We start from the raw sequence: 19,248 nt of genomic DNA on the forward strand, positions 1-19,248 counted from the left end.
TAATAATCAATTTTAAATTACTTATAATTTGAAATTATTTTAAATAGTCTTTAATTATTTTAAACTTAAAAAAATTCACTATAAATTCATTTTAAAAATGATAATTACGTATAATACCTTGTATTTTTTAGAAAAATATTTATTTTCATTTAAAATTATTTTCAGATAGCCAAAATTTATTTTTCTGGCTTATTCAGTATTATTTAATTAGTTGATTATTTAAATAATATTTAAGTAAATAATATGCTAATTATTTTGAAACCTTTTTTAAAATCTCACCTAGGTCACCAGTGGATCTCCCCTATACTTATTTATTTTTACAAATGGATTTATTTTTAATTACAATATTTTTTAAAATTTATATATTTATGTGTATTTTAAAACTATTTTTAAATTACATATATCTTAAATTTTCTAAATTTTGGGAGGTCCACTTCGTGGAATTTTAAACATATATTGAACATGTAAATATCATTCATGGGGGATATATTAGTGGATGATTGGGCTCCAATCATTCACTAATCGCATCATCAAGCGTGCTTAGTTCTTATTTTGTCATCTTTTGCATGTGTAGGACGCACGAGCACTTAGTTTCGGCTCTTCTAGATCTAAGGACATGATGTGTTATGATTGCTTATGCATTTTCCTATATGTTACCCCAAGGGTTAATCCAAAACTTGATTCAAACCCACTTAATGTAATGACACCCTAAGGATAATAATTAAAGACCCGTCTAGCGAACTTAAAAAAAATTTAGGGGCTAGGATATATCCTTGATTGCTATGAAACTTCTAACACTTAAACTTAGTGATATCCTAAACCTTATATAATCTTCAAGGAATTTTTTTAGGAGCGTTTAAACCCCTTAATTAACAAACCCTAATTCTCCCCTTGATTAAGCCCCAATAACTTCAGAAAATTATAATAAATTCAAATTAAATCCAAAAATTACCCATAATATATCAAACTCTTCAGAATTCAACCCTTAATATCAAAAGATTAAAAACTCCTTTATTGGACTTCAATCTGAACCTTAATCTAATTTTAACTAAAAACTACTCTTTTGATTAAATTAAATAATTAAAAATTATTAAAAATTCTAAATTTTCCCCAAATATTTGGAAACATCTCTTTAGGTCATCTCTGACCTTAGGGGGGGGGATTCCAAGCAGTCTGGAGCTAATTTGGATCAAAACCCTTAGAGGACCCTTTAATTAAATAATTTTAATAATTTATTAAATTGCCCAAACTTTGAAAATTCATAACTAATTATAAAAAAATTCAAATTTGGCAAACTAAAAGGCATTCAACTCCAATCAAGGTCTGGTATTTATTAAAAATATTAGGTTTCTATAATTCAACTTAAATAAAAAAGTCAGCTTTCTGGTCAACCTTAGTTCATTAACTAGGGCTCGAAACTTCTAAAATTCATAACTTTGTGTAGAAAATTCTAAATCCAGCAAACCACTAGTTTATTATTCATTGTAAGGTCTAATATTTAGTTAAAATGTTAGAACCCTTAAACTTAACTTATTTCTAAAAAATACTTTGTTGACCCATCTAACCTAGCGGGTAGGTGGACCCCGGACCTTCTAAAACTCGCTAATGCAACTTAAACTTTAAAGAATACTACCCCTAACATTAAAGCTGATCAACCAACTTACTTAACTAAAATGGATCTCAATAAACTAATACTTAAACTCTAATTAAACTTTCCCTTTTGACCTGCAATAAACTTGAACACCAAACAACTCGAACTAACTACCCAATATATGATCCACTCAAAACTATACAGCCTTCTACACACACGTAGAATTGTTTACTATGGCACCACTTCTTGCTCTAAGTTAGGTCAGTGATTTGCCTCTTTTATGTGTTTTCTGCTTCTGTGGCGCTCTTGTAAGTGGCACGTGTGCTGTTTGTATTGAATTGCTTCGAGTGTTTATTTTATTACTGTACTGCACTATACTTGTTATGTGGTTGATTGTGTGTTAGATCTACCCTTAGGTTATGAACGATTTATACTAACTCAATCTTATGCAGGTGGCTATGCTCATGCAGCGTTAAAATAAAGGGGGTTAAATTAATTAATTAATAATCATAAATGCTTGCTATAGGTGCTTCAGACTGCTTAGCCCCCAAAAACAAATAAGTGCGTGGCCAAGTGTATTTATTTTTTCCGCATAATATAAACTGCTTGAGATATTATAATTACTTAAGATTATTTTCATTAGGATAACTATGTAGGAAAGTCTTGATTTTCTCTTTTACAAATGTAATGTAATTTGTAAAAATGCATTGAGTTGTGAAAGTCTTTAAAAGTATGACATTTCAAACGCTAGGTGCCCAAAGAGAAAAATAAAGGTTATTCATAGAAAATTTCTTATTCATTTGAGTACCCTCCCGGAGGACAAACAATACGAAGCCCGAAGGAGACGGTCCGGAGGAAGATGATCTGAAGGAGAATGACCCGAAGACTAGAAGACAAAGACTTGAAGATGAAATGCCTTACTTTTAAGACTTGCATCATTCAGTAAGATTAGAATCCAGGTTGTTGTCGGTGGGGCCTGACCTGCAGAGTCTGAGTTGTACTATATGTGGCACTTGCCACGGACTTTTGACTTTTTTTGACTTGGTTTTATTTATATTGATGTGTTCATATTGTTTGCGCAGTAGAAATTGCATGTTTTTTTTATGTTTCTTTCTTGCATGTGTGTGGCCTAATTTTTTGGCTCTTTAAGGACTAAAACCTTTTCTACTCATAACTAAAATTTAATATTTTAGGATTAAATAATATAGAAACCTAAAGATGCGGGGAATAGCCGGAATCGTCCGGGGTCGCATGCATATTATTGCATTTTTTCATCTCCTTTTATGAAACACTTCCCTGTCTGTGGGTAGAGTTCGGATAATATGTGGCCTATGAGGAGTCCGGATAATCTGGCCTATGAGGAGAGGTGGCGGATTTGAGGATTTCTAGTATTTTTTAAAAATTATTTTTTATAAGCCTTTTTAAAAATTCTATGCATATCTGATTTGGACCTTTTAATCAGGATACATCGCATTAGAAATCAACTGAATCAAAATTTAATTGTATTAGTTCTAGAAGTATTCACCCTACATAAGTCTAAGGCCAATTAGGAAACTCCCTAGATGTCGGTCTTACTTCCAAAACTTAGCCTCCTACCCATCTTTCATAAAGACTGAACAACATGAATTTTATGCACTTAGGTGGTTAGCTGGCTTTCCTTTTCATGCAAGATATAAACCCAGGAGCATTAGTTAGGACACATGTGTTAGTGTTATGTAGAACACTAAACCCACCTTAAATCTAGGGTTCAAGGCTTCTATATTTGGTATCTTGTAGTACGCCTCATTGGTGGGTAAGTTCGCTATTTCTTAGGGACTATAAATCATACCTATCCGCATCACAGGGATGACGCCACATCCATCCTTCTTGCTCTCCCGTATGCTTTGAGTGTTTGATTTTCTTTTCTCCAGTTTTCTCCCAATACCTTAGTCCCTCCGGATGCTATTATGGGCCGTGTGTGTTGATTAAGCCACTTTGGATCATTTCTTTCCCTCTGCGTAAGATTTCCTAGTCTATCCCCTTATGTGTCAATTCCATTTTGAAAGGATAATGTTGAATCCTTAATCGAGAGTATTCTCGGGCCCCAAGCTTGAGATGTAATTAATCGTAGGGACTTGCGCCCGCGGGAAATCGAGTCTCACTATGAAATAAACCTCACTCGAGCTGATGTATCGGGTGGGGGAAATTCATTTTTACAATCAGGCCGTGTTACTACCAATCGGGGTGCGCTGGCGAGAGCCGCTATCCTCAATGGTTAGTCATATGTGCGATCTAATCTGCTCTTCCATTGGATCGCTTGCGAAGAGCGCGGAGGCCCGTGTTCATCTCGTCCCTCGGGATAGTGCGGTCGTATACCCCTATGCACTCTGTTCCCCCGCTTAGTGAATACCTTTTCGGAGGTCCACATCTTGTAAAGAGGGTGGTAAGCTGAGCCATAGCTACAACTTCTAATGTTTATATGATATGCTATAAGCACTAAAAAAGGAGAAGGAAATATAAAAAAATAACTCAGGCATGAAACAAGAGATTTAAATTTTTTGATCAAGTTAGTGTATTAGTAGTAAAGATAATAAGATCTTAGTGCAAGATGAGGACATAAAAAAATGTTGGAATGTTGCTATGATAAATTATTAAATGAGAGCTCAAATAAAATGTATATAGATATTCAGCTGCGTAGGATTGAATGCGTAAAAGTAAAGATTTATATTCAAAAGAAATATATATCGATTTGAGGGTTATGAGTGATTGCATTACTCCAAATGAGATATCTATTGAGATCTGGAGAGTTAAAGATAATATTGTAGTTGTTTGATTAACCGAACTGATTAGAATTTTAAAGGTTAAAATGATTGCAAATTATTAATGAAGAAATATTTTGGCACTTAGTCTTAGGAAGAAAGTAGATGTTCAAGATTGTCATGAAGTGTAACACGGAGTAATAAAATATGCGCTTAGAAAAATTACATTGTTTTGGAGAATCACTTGGATTTTTTGCTGAGAAGATCTACTATTAAGGTTATTTATAGGGCAATTAACAAAAAGGTACAGCGAATAGAGAAAAGATCTTATAATTTTTTATTTTATTGAAATGAGAAGATATGTGATCACATGCCTATTTTAAGGAAAAAATGTGTGTATCAAAGATATATTGAATTTACTAAAGAAATGTTATGTAGAACACAAAGTTCAAATTCAAAGAAATTTTTAAAATTTTTGTATTTAAATTTGATTTTAAATTTTGAAATTCAAAATTTAAATTTTGAAAGAAAGTTAAATTAGTTTTTAGAAGTTGGTTGAACATGAGAGTAGTTGATCAACATCATTTAGGCATCCAGTCATGTTGCTGAATTTCATGTAAAATCAGACCTATATGTGTCCTGCAAGCCAAGAGGGGTTTTCCATATCGACATCCCCAGGTAATTTAAAGTCCAAGAACAAACAAGCAGTCTATCCTTTTTTCCAAATGATAATTCAAATGAAGAGTTACCTCTATGTAAGCAGCCCTTCACATGCAAAACTAGTTCCTGTCCTCTAATTGTCAATTTGAATTTTAAATATTTTAATTTTATTTTGAATATTCTAAGTTTTATTTCAAATTGTGAATGCCCCTCTTGTAAATTAAAAAAAAGAAAAGAAAAAAGAAATAGACCTTTTGCTGTTTTTGTTCCGAACTTAAGCCTCTGCTTTTTCTGGTGAACGGCTTCTTTGAAAACTTGGTGGCTTCCATGATTTCATTATATGATTTCTTTGGTAAGACATTATAATTATGTATCTTATTTTTATATGTATCAAAATCCTTCTTTCACTTTGAAGTTATGGATGGTACCTTCCACAAGGTAATGGATGTTCATTCATGATTTCTTTGTTGTTTTCACAATCATGTTGGCTTGAGATTTGGCTACACTTCATCATCAATTCCATCATCCCTCCACCTCCACAACCCTCTATATTTTACTTCTATATTCTAACTCGTAACTCTTTTCCTCCACTTTCCATAAGCATGAGCATCTCCACCCATAGCTTACAAAACCTAAAAATAATAATGCCCCTCCATAAGTTATCTCATGATCACAGGTGAATTCCCTTTTAACCATCACTTCTTGTAGTCCACAATCACCCTAGAAATCATCATATTTCATCTAAATATTATCACTCTCAAGTTTCAAGAACCATGACCATTTAAAACGCCACCTATCCTACTTCAAGATATTTTTAGATTATTGACTAATATTAAAAGTATATGTTGAATGGCAAAAGAGCTCCCAATAATGATGAATAGATATGATAATATTGACATGACATGATATGATCATTATTTTGTATTATTTATAGAGATATTTGTAAAGGATATTCAAAGCAAATAGCTTCGTGTATGCTTTCCATAGGTGATATAGTTCTAATTTATATGTTGTTCTGTGAAATAAGTACAATTTTAGAATAATAGAGAAGTAATTAAAAAAATAAAGGGCTTATGATTAGTTGAACAAAGATTGTGTATGTGATAAAAACTCAGGGTGATGTTAAAAAATATTATGTAACATTATTACTATGAAATATGTGATACTTAATGTTGGTAGTTTTAAATACTTGGATCTATTATATAGAAGAGTAATGATATAACTGTTAGAGTTAAGTTTTAGTGGTTAAAATAAGGATGTGCCTCAGGAGTATTATATAATAAGAGAATATTATTGAGACCTAACTACAAATTTTATAGGATGATTATGTTAACAAGGTCTTAAGATTGTGCAATAAGCCTATAAATTGGACTACAATATCAACTGGAAATCAAATAATTCTTTTTATTTGCTTGAGCTCAAGTCAAATTCAATGAGACAAGATCGTCTAGGATCAAACTTGAATTGAGCAAGATGTGAATAAAAAAAGATTGGCATAAAAAAGATAACTCATGATTGATGTGTATGTGTGTGTGTGTGTGTGGATGTAAAGCATGACTAAATGCTAAAATGATAACTTTCAAAAAAATAAAAAATTGGTAGTTGACCTTGATCCATGTTTGAATCATCTCTTGATTGGATCATTCCTTTAATGGCTAGTAAAGAAGTCACTGGGAGCCAAGTTGTACATAGTAAAAAATGAGAATGTTATGACTAATGTATGTATGAAAAAATTAAGAATGATAGATTGATAAATGATTATATAGGATGATGGGTGTAGCATCTACTAAGATATTATAATAAAAAATAGACATAATTGGCTTGAACATATATACAAAAGAGTAGAAAATGTGCCAATAAGATGGTTTGAGAAAATTAGTGTGTTAAAGAAATCGAAAAGAAAAGGGGCTAAACCAATGCAACTATGGACAAAGGTTGTGCAAAATGGGTTGTTCATTACTGGCTATAATGGGGTTGCTTCCACTTGGGACAAATAATGTAAGAACTTTATTAAATCCTTCGGGTATCAACAGAGACTGCAAATTTCATTATTTGGATCATTATCTGATTCCTCAGATGCATAGTGTAGTAAAATGAGCATGAAAAGTATATATATATATATCTAGTTAGGTAGGTGTAGTAGGAAATATATTTCTTCTTGTTGGCAATGTTATCTGATGCTCCAGACTGATATTTTTGGTGCGGGTATGGATCACTGCTGATTGTACAGTGCATATTAAAGTTGGAAAGAATCAATCAAAAACATTGCCCGAGTTGCTTTATTTAAATTTCCTCATCTTCACTGTTATCATTTTCCTTCAGATTAGATTACTTCACGATCTTCTTTTTTATTTGTTCAACTTGATTCAATTTTTCTCCCGGAGGTCGGGCATATAAATGCTTCAATCTAATGCTTGGCAGCCAGCTCAAGACTCTAGATTTCCTGGGAGGGCTAGGACACTTGGTGCCACAAGAAACCAGCCAACATCTGGAGTTGATTCTGACTTAAGCTTGCAAGCTGGACTTCTGGAAAATTCTGAGACATATAACCACTTGGAAACATCAGCAATTGGAACAGGAATACAGCCATCAGATGGAAGGTTGTGGTTCTTTCAAATGGTTCAACTCTATAATTGTGTGGTTATTTAAGCATATTTGATTTCCTTATTTCCTTATGTGCATTGTGCAACCACTATGTCAGCTGTCAAGCTGAACTAAGGCTGATAATGAGTTGAGTTTGATCGAGTTTTGCTCAAACTTAAAATAGCTCGATTTCACATTGGTTGAAATCGATGTTGCGTTGACTCAAAATTAAAAGAAGATATGACGTTTGAGGTAGGGTTTGAGGTAGGGATTGAACTTATGACGTCTTGTATTAACTCCAAGATAACGACCAAATGAACCAACTATTACTTAATGTTTATTTTATATCAAATATATATACAATGCATACTTTTTTCGACGAATTGAATCTCAAGCGAGCTATTCTAGACACAAAATTAATTGGAAGTAGATTTAGAGTTTCTGGTTCGGAACTTGAATTGAACTTGGTTCTAGTCCATTTCAGTTTGACTAAAAAAATGAGCTAGGTTCGAATTTTGGGTATTTTTATCATTCTTAAACTCTATAAAAAAACTACAACCACTAAAATTAGCCTACTGGAATCGAAAATCAGTTCAGTTAAATTTATTTCAAATCATGATTTTACAACATGATTTCAGGTTTTTGCCTATATCTTCATTTATTGAAATCTTAAGCTGTTAATATATCACATGCCCATTCTGTTGGCTTATGAAGTTCTTGCCTTAATCTACTGTTTGTTCATTGCTTTTATTGTATTATCTAGATTGTGTTGATATCTGGTTGCAATCCATCATTTGTTGCTTTATTGGTTCTACTTCTCTGGAAAGATTGCATTGCTGTCTATAATGATTAAAAGTGATTCTATCTGATCTCTTTCTGTTTTCATTTCTTTAGCCATCAAAATGACTTGGCCTATGTACAGCAATCTTAGGTTTAAGTGGCATTTAAATAGCTGAAGTCTACTGATGCCATTGACTGCATCTATATTGCAGCTAATTTTGTTACAATGATATCAAAACAGCTGAATTATTTGATGTAATGAACCAAACAAACTAAACTCACCAAGATAAAATGCAAACTAATATATCTGATTACCAAACACCCCCCAAGTTTTATCTGCTTGTTCCTTTTCATTCTGCTAGTAAATAATACTTAGATTTCCTTCTAAAGAATACTCTCTAAATATTCCCACATCAATTTTATTTAGTAAACCTCTCTATATAGAGCTAACCACAGCTTATCAAAACAACACAAAATCTTTCTGTCAGGCTAACCAAAATATTTCCTACCACCATATTCTCAAAACCTAAAAATAGCTCTTTCAGTTCACCTTGTTTTGTTCATGCATTCAAGCATAGCTTAACTCTTCTCGTCATTTCCTCCAAGCCACACGTTCTACTCTTCCTTAATCGTCTCCTCAAAATGACCTTTCCTTCTTCCCCATCAATGTAATACCGAAAACCCCTCCTGAAAAACCAAATAATTATTTTCCTAAATAACCACAAAATATTCCCCCATATCTTTCCATAATACTAACTTATCATCCTAAATTCAGCCATACCTAATCATACTGACCCTTGCCCACAGTATTATTACGTCAAAATATAATATTTATATTGATTATGATTATGTGCAATATATCTATAACATGTATCTTAGCTCATAATATTCATGTGTCTATCATGATACCTATTATCACTATCTTCTAATCCAAGATATGGATGAATAATATTCATTATTTATTAAACAACATCACTATTATAAATGATCCCTTCATGCTTCCCTTAATCAATCGTATGCTATTATTATATTGATGGATCTTCTCTCAGATATTCTCATGCATCCTAGTCTTGTACACTTGATCACCATACTTTAAATAAGGATGACTTATTTAATGTTTGATTTACAAACTTGATTGTCATGTTGCATAAACGAGACACTCCCTATTCTCACCGCTAACATTGTTAGTCTCCCAAACTCCACCTTACTGATGGCTTTTATTCAATCTTAAAAGCTTCACTTACCTCATTAACTTTACCAAGCTTGCTGGCTTCATGTGCCAATGTTGAGGATGATGATCTGAGAGCATGAGCTTGATCTAGTACTCGAGCTTCAACCTAGTCTGATGCCTGAGATTGGGTCTACTCTGGAGCAATGCTATTTTGTTGACTTTGTTCCACTACATCCTGAGATGGAGATATACGATGTTCCCTCGTTCTCTAAGCTGTTGCTTGCTCCACTACAATTTGTGCTGACACGCTTGTCATCTCCATGATACCATGGGCTGTTTCTCTTGTTGTTGATGGGATACTCTTGCATGAATCTTGCCTAAGTATGAATTTAAAGTTTCCAGATCCCCCAAAACTTGTTGGATCACCTATTGCTGTTTTTGTTCTTTAAAATGAATGTCAGCCTCTTCCTTGTCCTCTAGATTGCACTCAAGGCATGCACCCATTCAACTATTTATGAAAGGGGGGATTGATGTAGAAGATAATCATTAGAAGAAGCTGGAACTGTTTGTTTTATTATTGTAAGAAAAGGTTAGGAAGACTTTTTTATTTGAGAGTGACTCCTTTCATGAATGCTTCTTATTTTTATGCTACCTCTTGATGCCTTTATTTGTTTCTATTCTTATTAGTTTGAAGCCCACTCTATAAATAGGTGTTACATGTAAAGCTTTTCAACGGTATGATATTAGAATGAAATTGAAGCAAGGTTGCCGTTTTAGGCTTTTCTCTTTCAGTTCACTTACTCTCTCTTCCAGGGTCTCTCAATCTTGGCCAGGTGCCACCTCTGTCCCCCTTCTCTCCATGTCTCTCTCCTAAACAAATGCTTCCTCTATCTCTATTAAGGTTTCATCTAGCTCAAAAACTCCCACATTTTCATCAGTTCCATAACATCATGCATCTTCTGTTTGTTTGATTTTTGTATTTTTTGCAGAGTAAATTACATTTGGGTACTTCGAGTTTGTATCAAGTAAAAATGAGATTACAACTATTAAAATTTCATTATTTGGCTCCTTAAGTTTTTATGAAAGTTTAGTAGAGGTACTTCATTTAATGACCTTTTTGAGATAATTTTATTAGCTTAGGGGATCTGCTAATTAAATTATCGAAGTAGTGGATGTAACTGCTAGTTAATCAAAATCAAGGGATCAGTTAACTCCCCTTGCACAAATTATGCACAATATGAACTATCTCACTTATATGTCATGTCGACTTCTGTCTAGACGTTCCAGTGAAGTAGTGACATTCGATTCTTCTAAATATGGGTTCACAAATCACAATATTATACGCACCAAAAAAGCCATCTACTATCTGCCAAAGAAATTAGAAAATGATACAAGTAATATTGGGCTGTTGCTTTTCTTATCAGATAAATCGAAATATATTGTCTGGGTTTTTTAGCTGATCTGGTACTTGATTATTCTATATGATAGATTTTCCTTATACTAGTCATTTAACATAATATTTGGACGCCTTAGTATTAAATTTGATTAAGGTTCCATAGTTTGAATGCTTGTTTAATTATATGTTTTCCTATTACTTTAGGCATCTTAATGTTCTGTCAGAACGAGCCACTGAACTAGCCTCACATAATCAGGTAAAATTTCATGCCTATTATTTAATCTTCTTATGCATTTCTTAGAACCGAATGATCCTTTCTCTTATATTTGAAGCAGAGTTTAGATAGCTTTGAAGAAAAGCTGAAGAAACTAGTGGGAATGGGATTTGAGAAGGTATTGTTCAGAAAACTTTATGTGCACTGCATTACTTTTTTTTTATAATTGGTCATTGATCCTACTTACCTTAACACTCATCAACATAATTTAGGCCTATTCCAATTATCTGCATCTCAACTTTCATTGCTATTGTGCTGATATTTTTAGTTGAGAGTATTTAATTGGCGTTTTTAGTTAGTCCTTTAGTTATTACAATTTCTTGCATTGTTAAAAAAAGTAGCAAATAGGAATTGATGTGGTTTTCATTCTTCATGGATAAATGAAGACCTTGGCCGAATTTTTGAAGAAATATTGCATAAGCATTGCTACTCTTTCAAATAAAACCAAATTTAAAATGCTCTCTTGTATCTTATATCTATAATTTATGTAGCACGCCCAGATTTACAGCAGCTTTAGAATCAATTATCTCGAAATTTCTATTTTAAGTTTAAGATATATTTGTGGAGAATAGAATTTCCCATAGTACATTAGCTCATTAGTTTGTTGGATATTTAGCTTGTTAAGAAAATTATGAAGCGGTCTAATAGTCTTATTCTCTAATAGTCTTATTCTCTGCTTACCTTTAATTAATGATAATCAAGGTGAATAAAGGGCTGGCATTATTTTTCTTTAAAGTCAGCAGTTGCTTTTTAGTCCAAAATCTTTCTTTGTTTTTTTGGTGAAAGTTTATTTATGCTGCCAACTTTTGCCCAATTTTCCACCAAATAACACGGTTTAAGCAAAATTAAAACTATATCCTTAGAGCTGATTTACTAAAATTCTGTGTGGGATAATTTTTTCATTTCTTTTTGCCTATTTTTAAAACATTCTTATGATAAGAATTAGCTTTTTATGATCAGTATGCCAATATGTTATCCATAAGAAAATTACTATCCATTTTTTTTAAAAGAAAAAAAAATTATAATACCATACAACAGCAACAACAACAAGCCTTTATCCCACTACATGGGGTCGGCTATATGAATCTTTTTCTCCATTGTGTCCTGTTAAGAGTCAAATTCTCATTTAAATTTAATAAAGAAAGGTCATTTCTAATCTTTTCTATCAATATCTTTTTAGGTTTATCTCTACCTTTCTTAACTAAGCCAAATCTAATACATCTACTCTCCTAACTAGGTTATCAGAAGGCTGTCTTTTTATTTTGATCAAACCATCTAAGACAATTTTCTCTTATCTTATCTTCCATTGGAGCTACTCCAATCTTTTCACGTATATGCTCGTTTCGTATGATACTCCTAAATGATTTTAAAAAATATATTTTCCCTACTTCTCTAATGTTCTGCAAACATCTTCAGCCACTGTAATTGGACCCTAAGATGGTGTAAAAACGTCGTTCATCCCATGCCATCTTATTTCAATTTAAATTTCTGCATAATTAATAGGTTAGAACAGTATTCCTCTTTATTTGGTTTCACAAATCACCTTCTTCCATAGAACAGTCTCTCTTCTAATTATTCTATCAGTTTTCGCTTATCTTCCATCCTGCTTGGAACTACCACCTACTTGCTTTGGGTTATTATTTGTATTGTTTTCTGTGAACTTGTGTGTTTCAGTGTGAGATCTTAGAACTTTCCAGTCTAATGCGTGTCCTTAACTTTTGGGACAGACCCTTGCAGAAGTTGCCCTTGCAGCTGCTGATGGAGATACTAATATTGCTATTGAAATCCTCATGAGTCAGCAGGCATTTACCTTCCTCTTTTTTATTTTATTTTATTTTATTTTTAATTCGTATTTTTTATTAGTTAACTTTCTTTGTTTGCATAACTGATAATATTTTTGCTTCTCGTCATGAATGCAGGGATAAATAAGCTTCCTGAAACTGTAGAGGTTTCCTGACGCCATTGTTTTCTTTGCTTGACTCGGAGCTTATTTTGCATTCAATGGAGATGCCACTGGGCAGGTAAATTGTAGAAACAAAGCTGAAGACATTGAAGAACTGCCTATACTAACCAGGTGATAAAATCTATGACTTTTAATGCTGTTTATGGACATGGAGATGAGAAGAACTATGTGAATCATTTAAACCTTTGATACGATACGGATTACATTGCATACCAGATTATGATCATTTTATGACAATTAAAACTTTGTAACTAAGTAATTTACTTATAAATACTGAACAAAGAAGAACAAAAAATAAAATAAAATAAAATGTGACGGTTGATGGACCTTAAAATAAAATAATTTTTTGAAGAAGAGTAGACCGTTGTGTGGTCAGTTTGAATTAATTAATCTTGATTCTATTGGACTTTGGTTAAACGTTAATGAACAAATTATATACAGTATTTACAATTGCAAGTTTAGCAAATCGGAAGAATAGGTTAAGGTTTCCTTTGGGACATTAAAATAGCTTTTTAGTATAAAATTCTTTTATTAAAAAATTTATGTATTTGAAAGTAGTTTTGGGCTTTGTTTGAGATGGTTTTTTTTTTATTGATTTTTAAAGTGATTTTTTAGTACAAAAATTTTAATTTTTATACTAAAAAGTAGCTTTAAGAAGCAGAAAGAAAGCCATCCCAAATGAGGTCTTAGAAAACAATAGGAAGATTTTCTTTTTGTTTTTTAAAACAGTTTTTTAGTAAAAACATTCTTTAATTTGAAATTTTTTTACTATAAAATCATTTTAAAAATAGTTTAAAAGCTGCCCCAAATGAAGCCTAAGTCAATGCTACCAGCATAAACTTCTTGATAATGAGGGCTTTTCTTAGGGAAAACTGAGTATTGTAGCATAAATAATGAATGTTAAAATCATAAAATTTATGATTTTTACAATTCTTTTCTTCAAGGTTTTTAATTAAGCTATTTTTCATTGCTCTCTTCATCACCAAATCAACCATATCAGCATTTATTTTAATCCATAGTTGTCAAATTAAGGCCTAAAAAAATGTCAAATAGACAAAAGTGATTCTATTTACATATGGAGCCCCTTAGGGTTGGGAACATTATTTAAGAAGTGTCATAGCCTTGAATTGCATGATCTTCTTGGATGGCTTGGTCGGCGAAAAATTAAATTGCATATATCGAATAAAAATTGATGAAGTTTAACTTAAAAATTATTAAGATTTAATTTTAGAAGAATGTAATATATGATTAATAAATTATTTATTGTATTCATCTTTAATTTTAATAATTATTTTAATCAGCTTTCTCTAACCCAATATTTTTCCCTTAAGAACTTGTTCTGCTCAATTACTATAAAAGACTTGGTATGACTAAAGCTTCTCATATATATATATATATATGAAAAAAAAAGTAATATTTATATATTTTGAGTTTTTTTTTAATTTTATATTCACCATCAACACATTTAGCCATAAAAATTAGCTTCTCTAAGCATATCTTCCTTTCTAAGTAGAGTGACTTTAATGGAGGCTCTTCCTGTACCTCTGACAACTTCTCGCCAATCTGCAGATTTTCACCCAACTGTTTGGGGAGATTATTTCATCAACTATTCACCATTACAATCAAATACCAGTCTGGTAATTAGTAGTATATATACTCTTCAAAGGAGGATGTGTTATTCTCTTCAAAAAAAAAAAGTTCTCTTCAGCTTTTATAAAATTATTTCTGTTGTAGTTAAGGGGTATAATTTGAGATTACTTTTATTTTTTATTTTTTATTTTTTATTTTTTATTTTAATTTTTTGTTTAATTTATTTTAAAGTTTATTTTACTTTTCATTTGAAAATAAATCAAATTATTTTTTTAAAATACTTAAAAAAATTTAAATATTTTAAAAATAACTATAACTACCAGACCCGTCACAACTCACAAACCCTTCACTGCTATTGCCAACCATTACCACCTCAGTCCAAGCAATCATCATGTTTTTAAGAAATTGTATATATTAATGTAAAAACAATGAAATATAAATAAAATAAAATAAAATTAAAAGTAACCTCAAATGACCCCAAATAATAATGGATTCAATTATAAAAAATCTGCATGTATTTAAATGTCTTGATAAGCCATTTAGTTATATCTTCATTTTTAAATATCTTGTTGGCATGTTTTTAAATGGCCTATTAAGACATTTAAAAACGTGCCAACACAAGATAACAACGTTGATTGCGACATGTTTGTTTGTAAATATATGGAAGTTGTGATACAGCAAGAACCTGTTCAATGGTATCGTTATAAAAACTGACAATATATTATGCCATTATTCAGGGCTGAATTAGCAGATGCCCTTTTATGTACCATCATTCAATAGATTACGGAATAAATTGTGAAATTATTTTGTATATTTATTGTGTTTTTAATGTGTTTTAATAATTTGTTTATTGTACCGAAAAATCCAAGCAATACCGACTAATTATTGACGAGTACCGAGTACTAAAAAAGACTAATACGGACTAATCATAGACTAATACCTAGCAATATGAAAACAGATCGGTACTGCTCGGTATTAGGTGAAATATGCTCGGTACTATATCAGTGCAGTTCAGTACTCACCGAATACCGAACAATACCGACTTCTGTGGACAAGTACCGACTACTAAAAATGACTAATACCGAGCAATACCGACTATTCATAGACTAATACCGAGCAATATGAAAACAGATCGGTACTGCTCGGTATTAGGTGAAATATGTTCGGTACTATATCAGTGCAGTTTAGTACACACCGAATACCGAGCAATACCGACTTCTATGGACAAGTTCCGAGTACTAAAAAGGACTAATACCGAGCAATACCGACTATTCATAGACTAATACCAAGCAATATGAAAACAGATCAGTACTGCTCGGTATTAGGTGAAATATGCTCGGTACTATATCGGTGCAGTTCAGTCTAAAGGGAATACCTAGCATTACCGACTTCTGTGGACGAGTACCGAGCAATGCCGACTAAACATAGACTAAAATTGAGCAATACAAATTTATATCAGTACTACAAAGATATCAAAATTATGAAATTCGCATATACAATCAGGAATTCAAATTCATAATAAAAATATCTCAAAATTCCCCTCACCTTTCCCAAATTACATGAAAGACAATTGACTGCCTAATTCTCCAACTGTAAAGTGTATGCTTGTTGGAGGATTCCTCTCTGTGGGTTTAACTTTTTTGGTCTTTCTTTTCTCCCAGTGATCCTTCAATCTTGCATTTGATACGCCCTTTGGCTGGCACTTCTTAGGATCTTTAATAATTTTATTACCTGCTCTAGAAATTTATTTGTTCTTTCTGTCAGTCTTGATGGAATGCACTTTTGCAGCCAATGCACTCATGACATCTTTCACACACATTTCAGTCTCATCATTACCTTGTGCTTCTGTGCTAATTTTATATGCAAATCGACAGATATAATTTCTGAACATCAAGTTGCTGGACCCTTCATTAGGTTGGCCAGCATTGATACCGATACATGGGATCTTCCCTCCAGAATATAAATCTTTTCGAGCACAGGCTGACCATCTTGGGAGTAAATATTTAACGTAAATATTAACAATATCTAGCTGTCTCATAACTCTCATGCAATGAGAACATAATATACTCATCATTTCGAACATTGCACAGCTGCATTGAATGGTACATTCTAAGGAATTAAAAGTGACAATCCATTTGTATAAATCAGTGGAGTTGTCTATGTTCTTTACAAAAAATCTTGATAAATCCGATGAGGAATGTTCAATGCATAGTCCACCAAGTCCATATAAGAACTCCTCTTTAAAAAATGAATACAACTTTCTTGAATAAAATTTTGCAGCTTGCTTCGATATTGAGCTACTTTTCATGTAAGGTTCTATATCTGTTTGACTACATCTGAATTCTTCATCTTGTTCATTCCGACGTCAAGTCCTCATCACATTTTCCAAACCTAGGAAACACTCATTGATAGTACTTGTTGGCTTGGAATAACCATGACATACATGATTGGTGGACTCACTACGTTGGGTTGATAAAATGCCAATGTTAAAACAATCTTTGTTGAATGCAGTTGACCACTTCTCCCTGATTTTGTTGAGATCATTCAACCATTGATGGCTTTGGAGGTTTCCTTCTGAGATCGATTCAGTCCACTTTCTCTCAAATTCCTCAACAGAATCACACAACTTGAAACAATAAAAAAATAAAAATTTTACTCTGTTGTTACTATTAAAGAACCATACTTTTGAAGGAGCCTTCTTGTACATATGTCATTGGCACAATCGATGTCGTGTATTAGGCAATGCAATCTCTATTGTACTAGCCATGGCTTGGTCTTGATCAGTAAAAATAGTAATGAGATGTTTGTTATCCATAATTCTTAGAAATGTTCTAAACAGTCAAGTAAAAGAATCAATAGTCTCATCAGATAAGAATGTCATACTTAATAGAATATTTTGCCAGTGATTATTCACTTCGACAATAGGGGCATAGACTAAGTTATATTTATTTAAACGATAACTTGTATCAAAAATAACCACGTCCCCAAAACAGTCATAATCAATTCTACCAAGACCATCAACCCAGAAGAAATTTAACAAACAATCGTCTTCATCAGTTTGCACAACCCAGACAAACATGTTGTCATCAATTGTCCATTCTTTAAATAACTTGATTAGTGAATTAGTGTCTCTAGTCTCAATCTTGGCTCTTCTTTCTTTTTGGATGTAGTTGTATGCATCCCGCTTGGTGAACCATAGATTACCAACACCTCCAACTTCATCAAATAGGTATGTAAATGCATCAATAGTTCTTATCCATACTTCTGACATAGATTTCAGAACAGATGCATTCTCATCACTAATGCTCCTAGATGGCCTGAGCAAATGTTTCTCATCCGGCCTAATCAGTTTGTGATTGTGACTCTCTATAGCTTTATTCATCGCCCAAATCCCATCTTGACTCACTGAAAATCTAACCATGGCTGGACATCCTGTTCTTGTACATGATTTTTGATATTTAACCTTTGTACCCAGCTAGTCTCATTCTTGAATCCTACTTTGGAACACAAAAAATCCTTTGATTTGATTTTCCTTGAATTTAGCCAGAAATGGTGATGATCTTTTCGAACACTAAATCCATGTGAATGCGCGTAATGACAGTATTTTTCATATGATTTCTTTTCAGAGTTATAAACACCCTGTGAAAAAAGATTCAAACATCCAGTTTAGCATTATATCTACATATCGATACTGAGCAAATACCAAGCAGGTTGAATGATCGGTACTATGAGGTAATAAGTAGTATTTGCTCGGTACTAATGTACTAGGAGTTTATACCGAGCTATACAAATCAGTAGCAAGCTAATATCGAGCAGGTTGAATGATCGGTACTAGGAGGTAATAAGTAGTATTTGCTCGGTACAACTGTATTAGGATTTTATACCGAGCTATACAAATCAGTACCGAGCTTATACCGACCAGGTTGAATGAGAAGTAATATCTTATATTTGCTCGGTATAAGTTGTATTTGCTCGGTACTACTTCATAAGTATTTTGTGCAAATAGTTCATACCGAGCAACACTGTCTAGTACCGATCAGTACCGAGTCATGTCAAACTTTATCGAGTGACATGAAGTAGCAAAAAAAATTAAAAAAAATAAACATTATAGATAAGGATTTAATTGTATTAAATCAGAAAACACTTCATCAACATTCAACGTCGGAGTTTCCTCGAAATCTTTGAAGTCTTCTAAAGCCAAAACTACATTTGTACCTTCCATCTCCTCGAACACTTCATAATTTCTTTTCCTGCGGTATATGAACCCTAAATACTGTATAACATCTTAGGTTTAATACCCACAAGCTTATTATACATGTGGTAAAAGCCGCGTATTTTTTTTACTTTTCGCGCCCAATTCATATACAACGAGACGGGCATATCCGAAATATTTTTAAAAACGTGCAAAAGAATATGGGTTGCTATTGGGTCATTCCAGGTTATCAGGCTACTACGTGGCGCTTGATTAGGCTATACCGAACGTAGAGCAGCGTTAGGTAACC

General features: G+C 32.6%; 2 protein-coding genes across 4 annotated transcripts in view; one reads left to right on the forward strand and one right to left on the reverse strand.

The window, feature by feature from the left end:
- The window catches only part of LOC110106614 (rhomboid-like protein 15), a 43,026-nt gene extending 29,560 nt beyond the window's left edge, over window positions 1-13,466 (forward strand). For 2 of the 3 annotated variants that reach the window (XM_020836565.2, XM_028693425.1), the window contains 5 exons: window positions 7,411-7,589; window positions 11,124-11,175; window positions 11,255-11,311; window positions 12,921-12,995; window positions 13,113-13,466. In XM_020836565.2, coding sequence (XP_020692224.1) covers window positions 7,411-7,589; window positions 11,124-11,175; window positions 11,255-11,311; window positions 12,921-12,995; window positions 13,113-13,118 — 369 coding nt within the window. In that variant the 3' untranslated portion in view covers window positions 13,119-13,466. The remainder of the gene's footprint in view (window positions 1-7,410; window positions 7,590-11,123; window positions 11,176-11,254; window positions 11,312-12,920; window positions 12,996-13,112) is intronic. The other variant, XR_003700220.1, reaches the window with a different exon arrangement.
- Window positions 13,467-17,585: 4,119 nt separating this feature from the next.
- Window positions 17,586-18,167, reverse strand: LOC110106853 (protein FAR1-RELATED SEQUENCE 5-like). The gene has a single exon (XM_020836909.1). The coding sequence runs from the start codon at window positions 18,165-18,167 to the stop codon at window positions 17,586-17,588; it is 582 nt and encodes a 193-aa protein (XP_020692568.1).
- Window positions 18,168-19,248: the final 1,081 nt, after the last annotated feature.

This window comes from Dendrobium catenatum, unplaced genomic scaffold (assembly GCF_001605985.2).
Source record: "Dendrobium catenatum unplaced genomic scaffold, ASM160598v2 fragScaff_scaffold_273, whole genome shotgun sequence".
NCBI classification, from domain to species: domain Eukaryota; kingdom Viridiplantae; phylum Streptophyta; class Magnoliopsida; order Asparagales; family Orchidaceae; genus Dendrobium; species Dendrobium catenatum.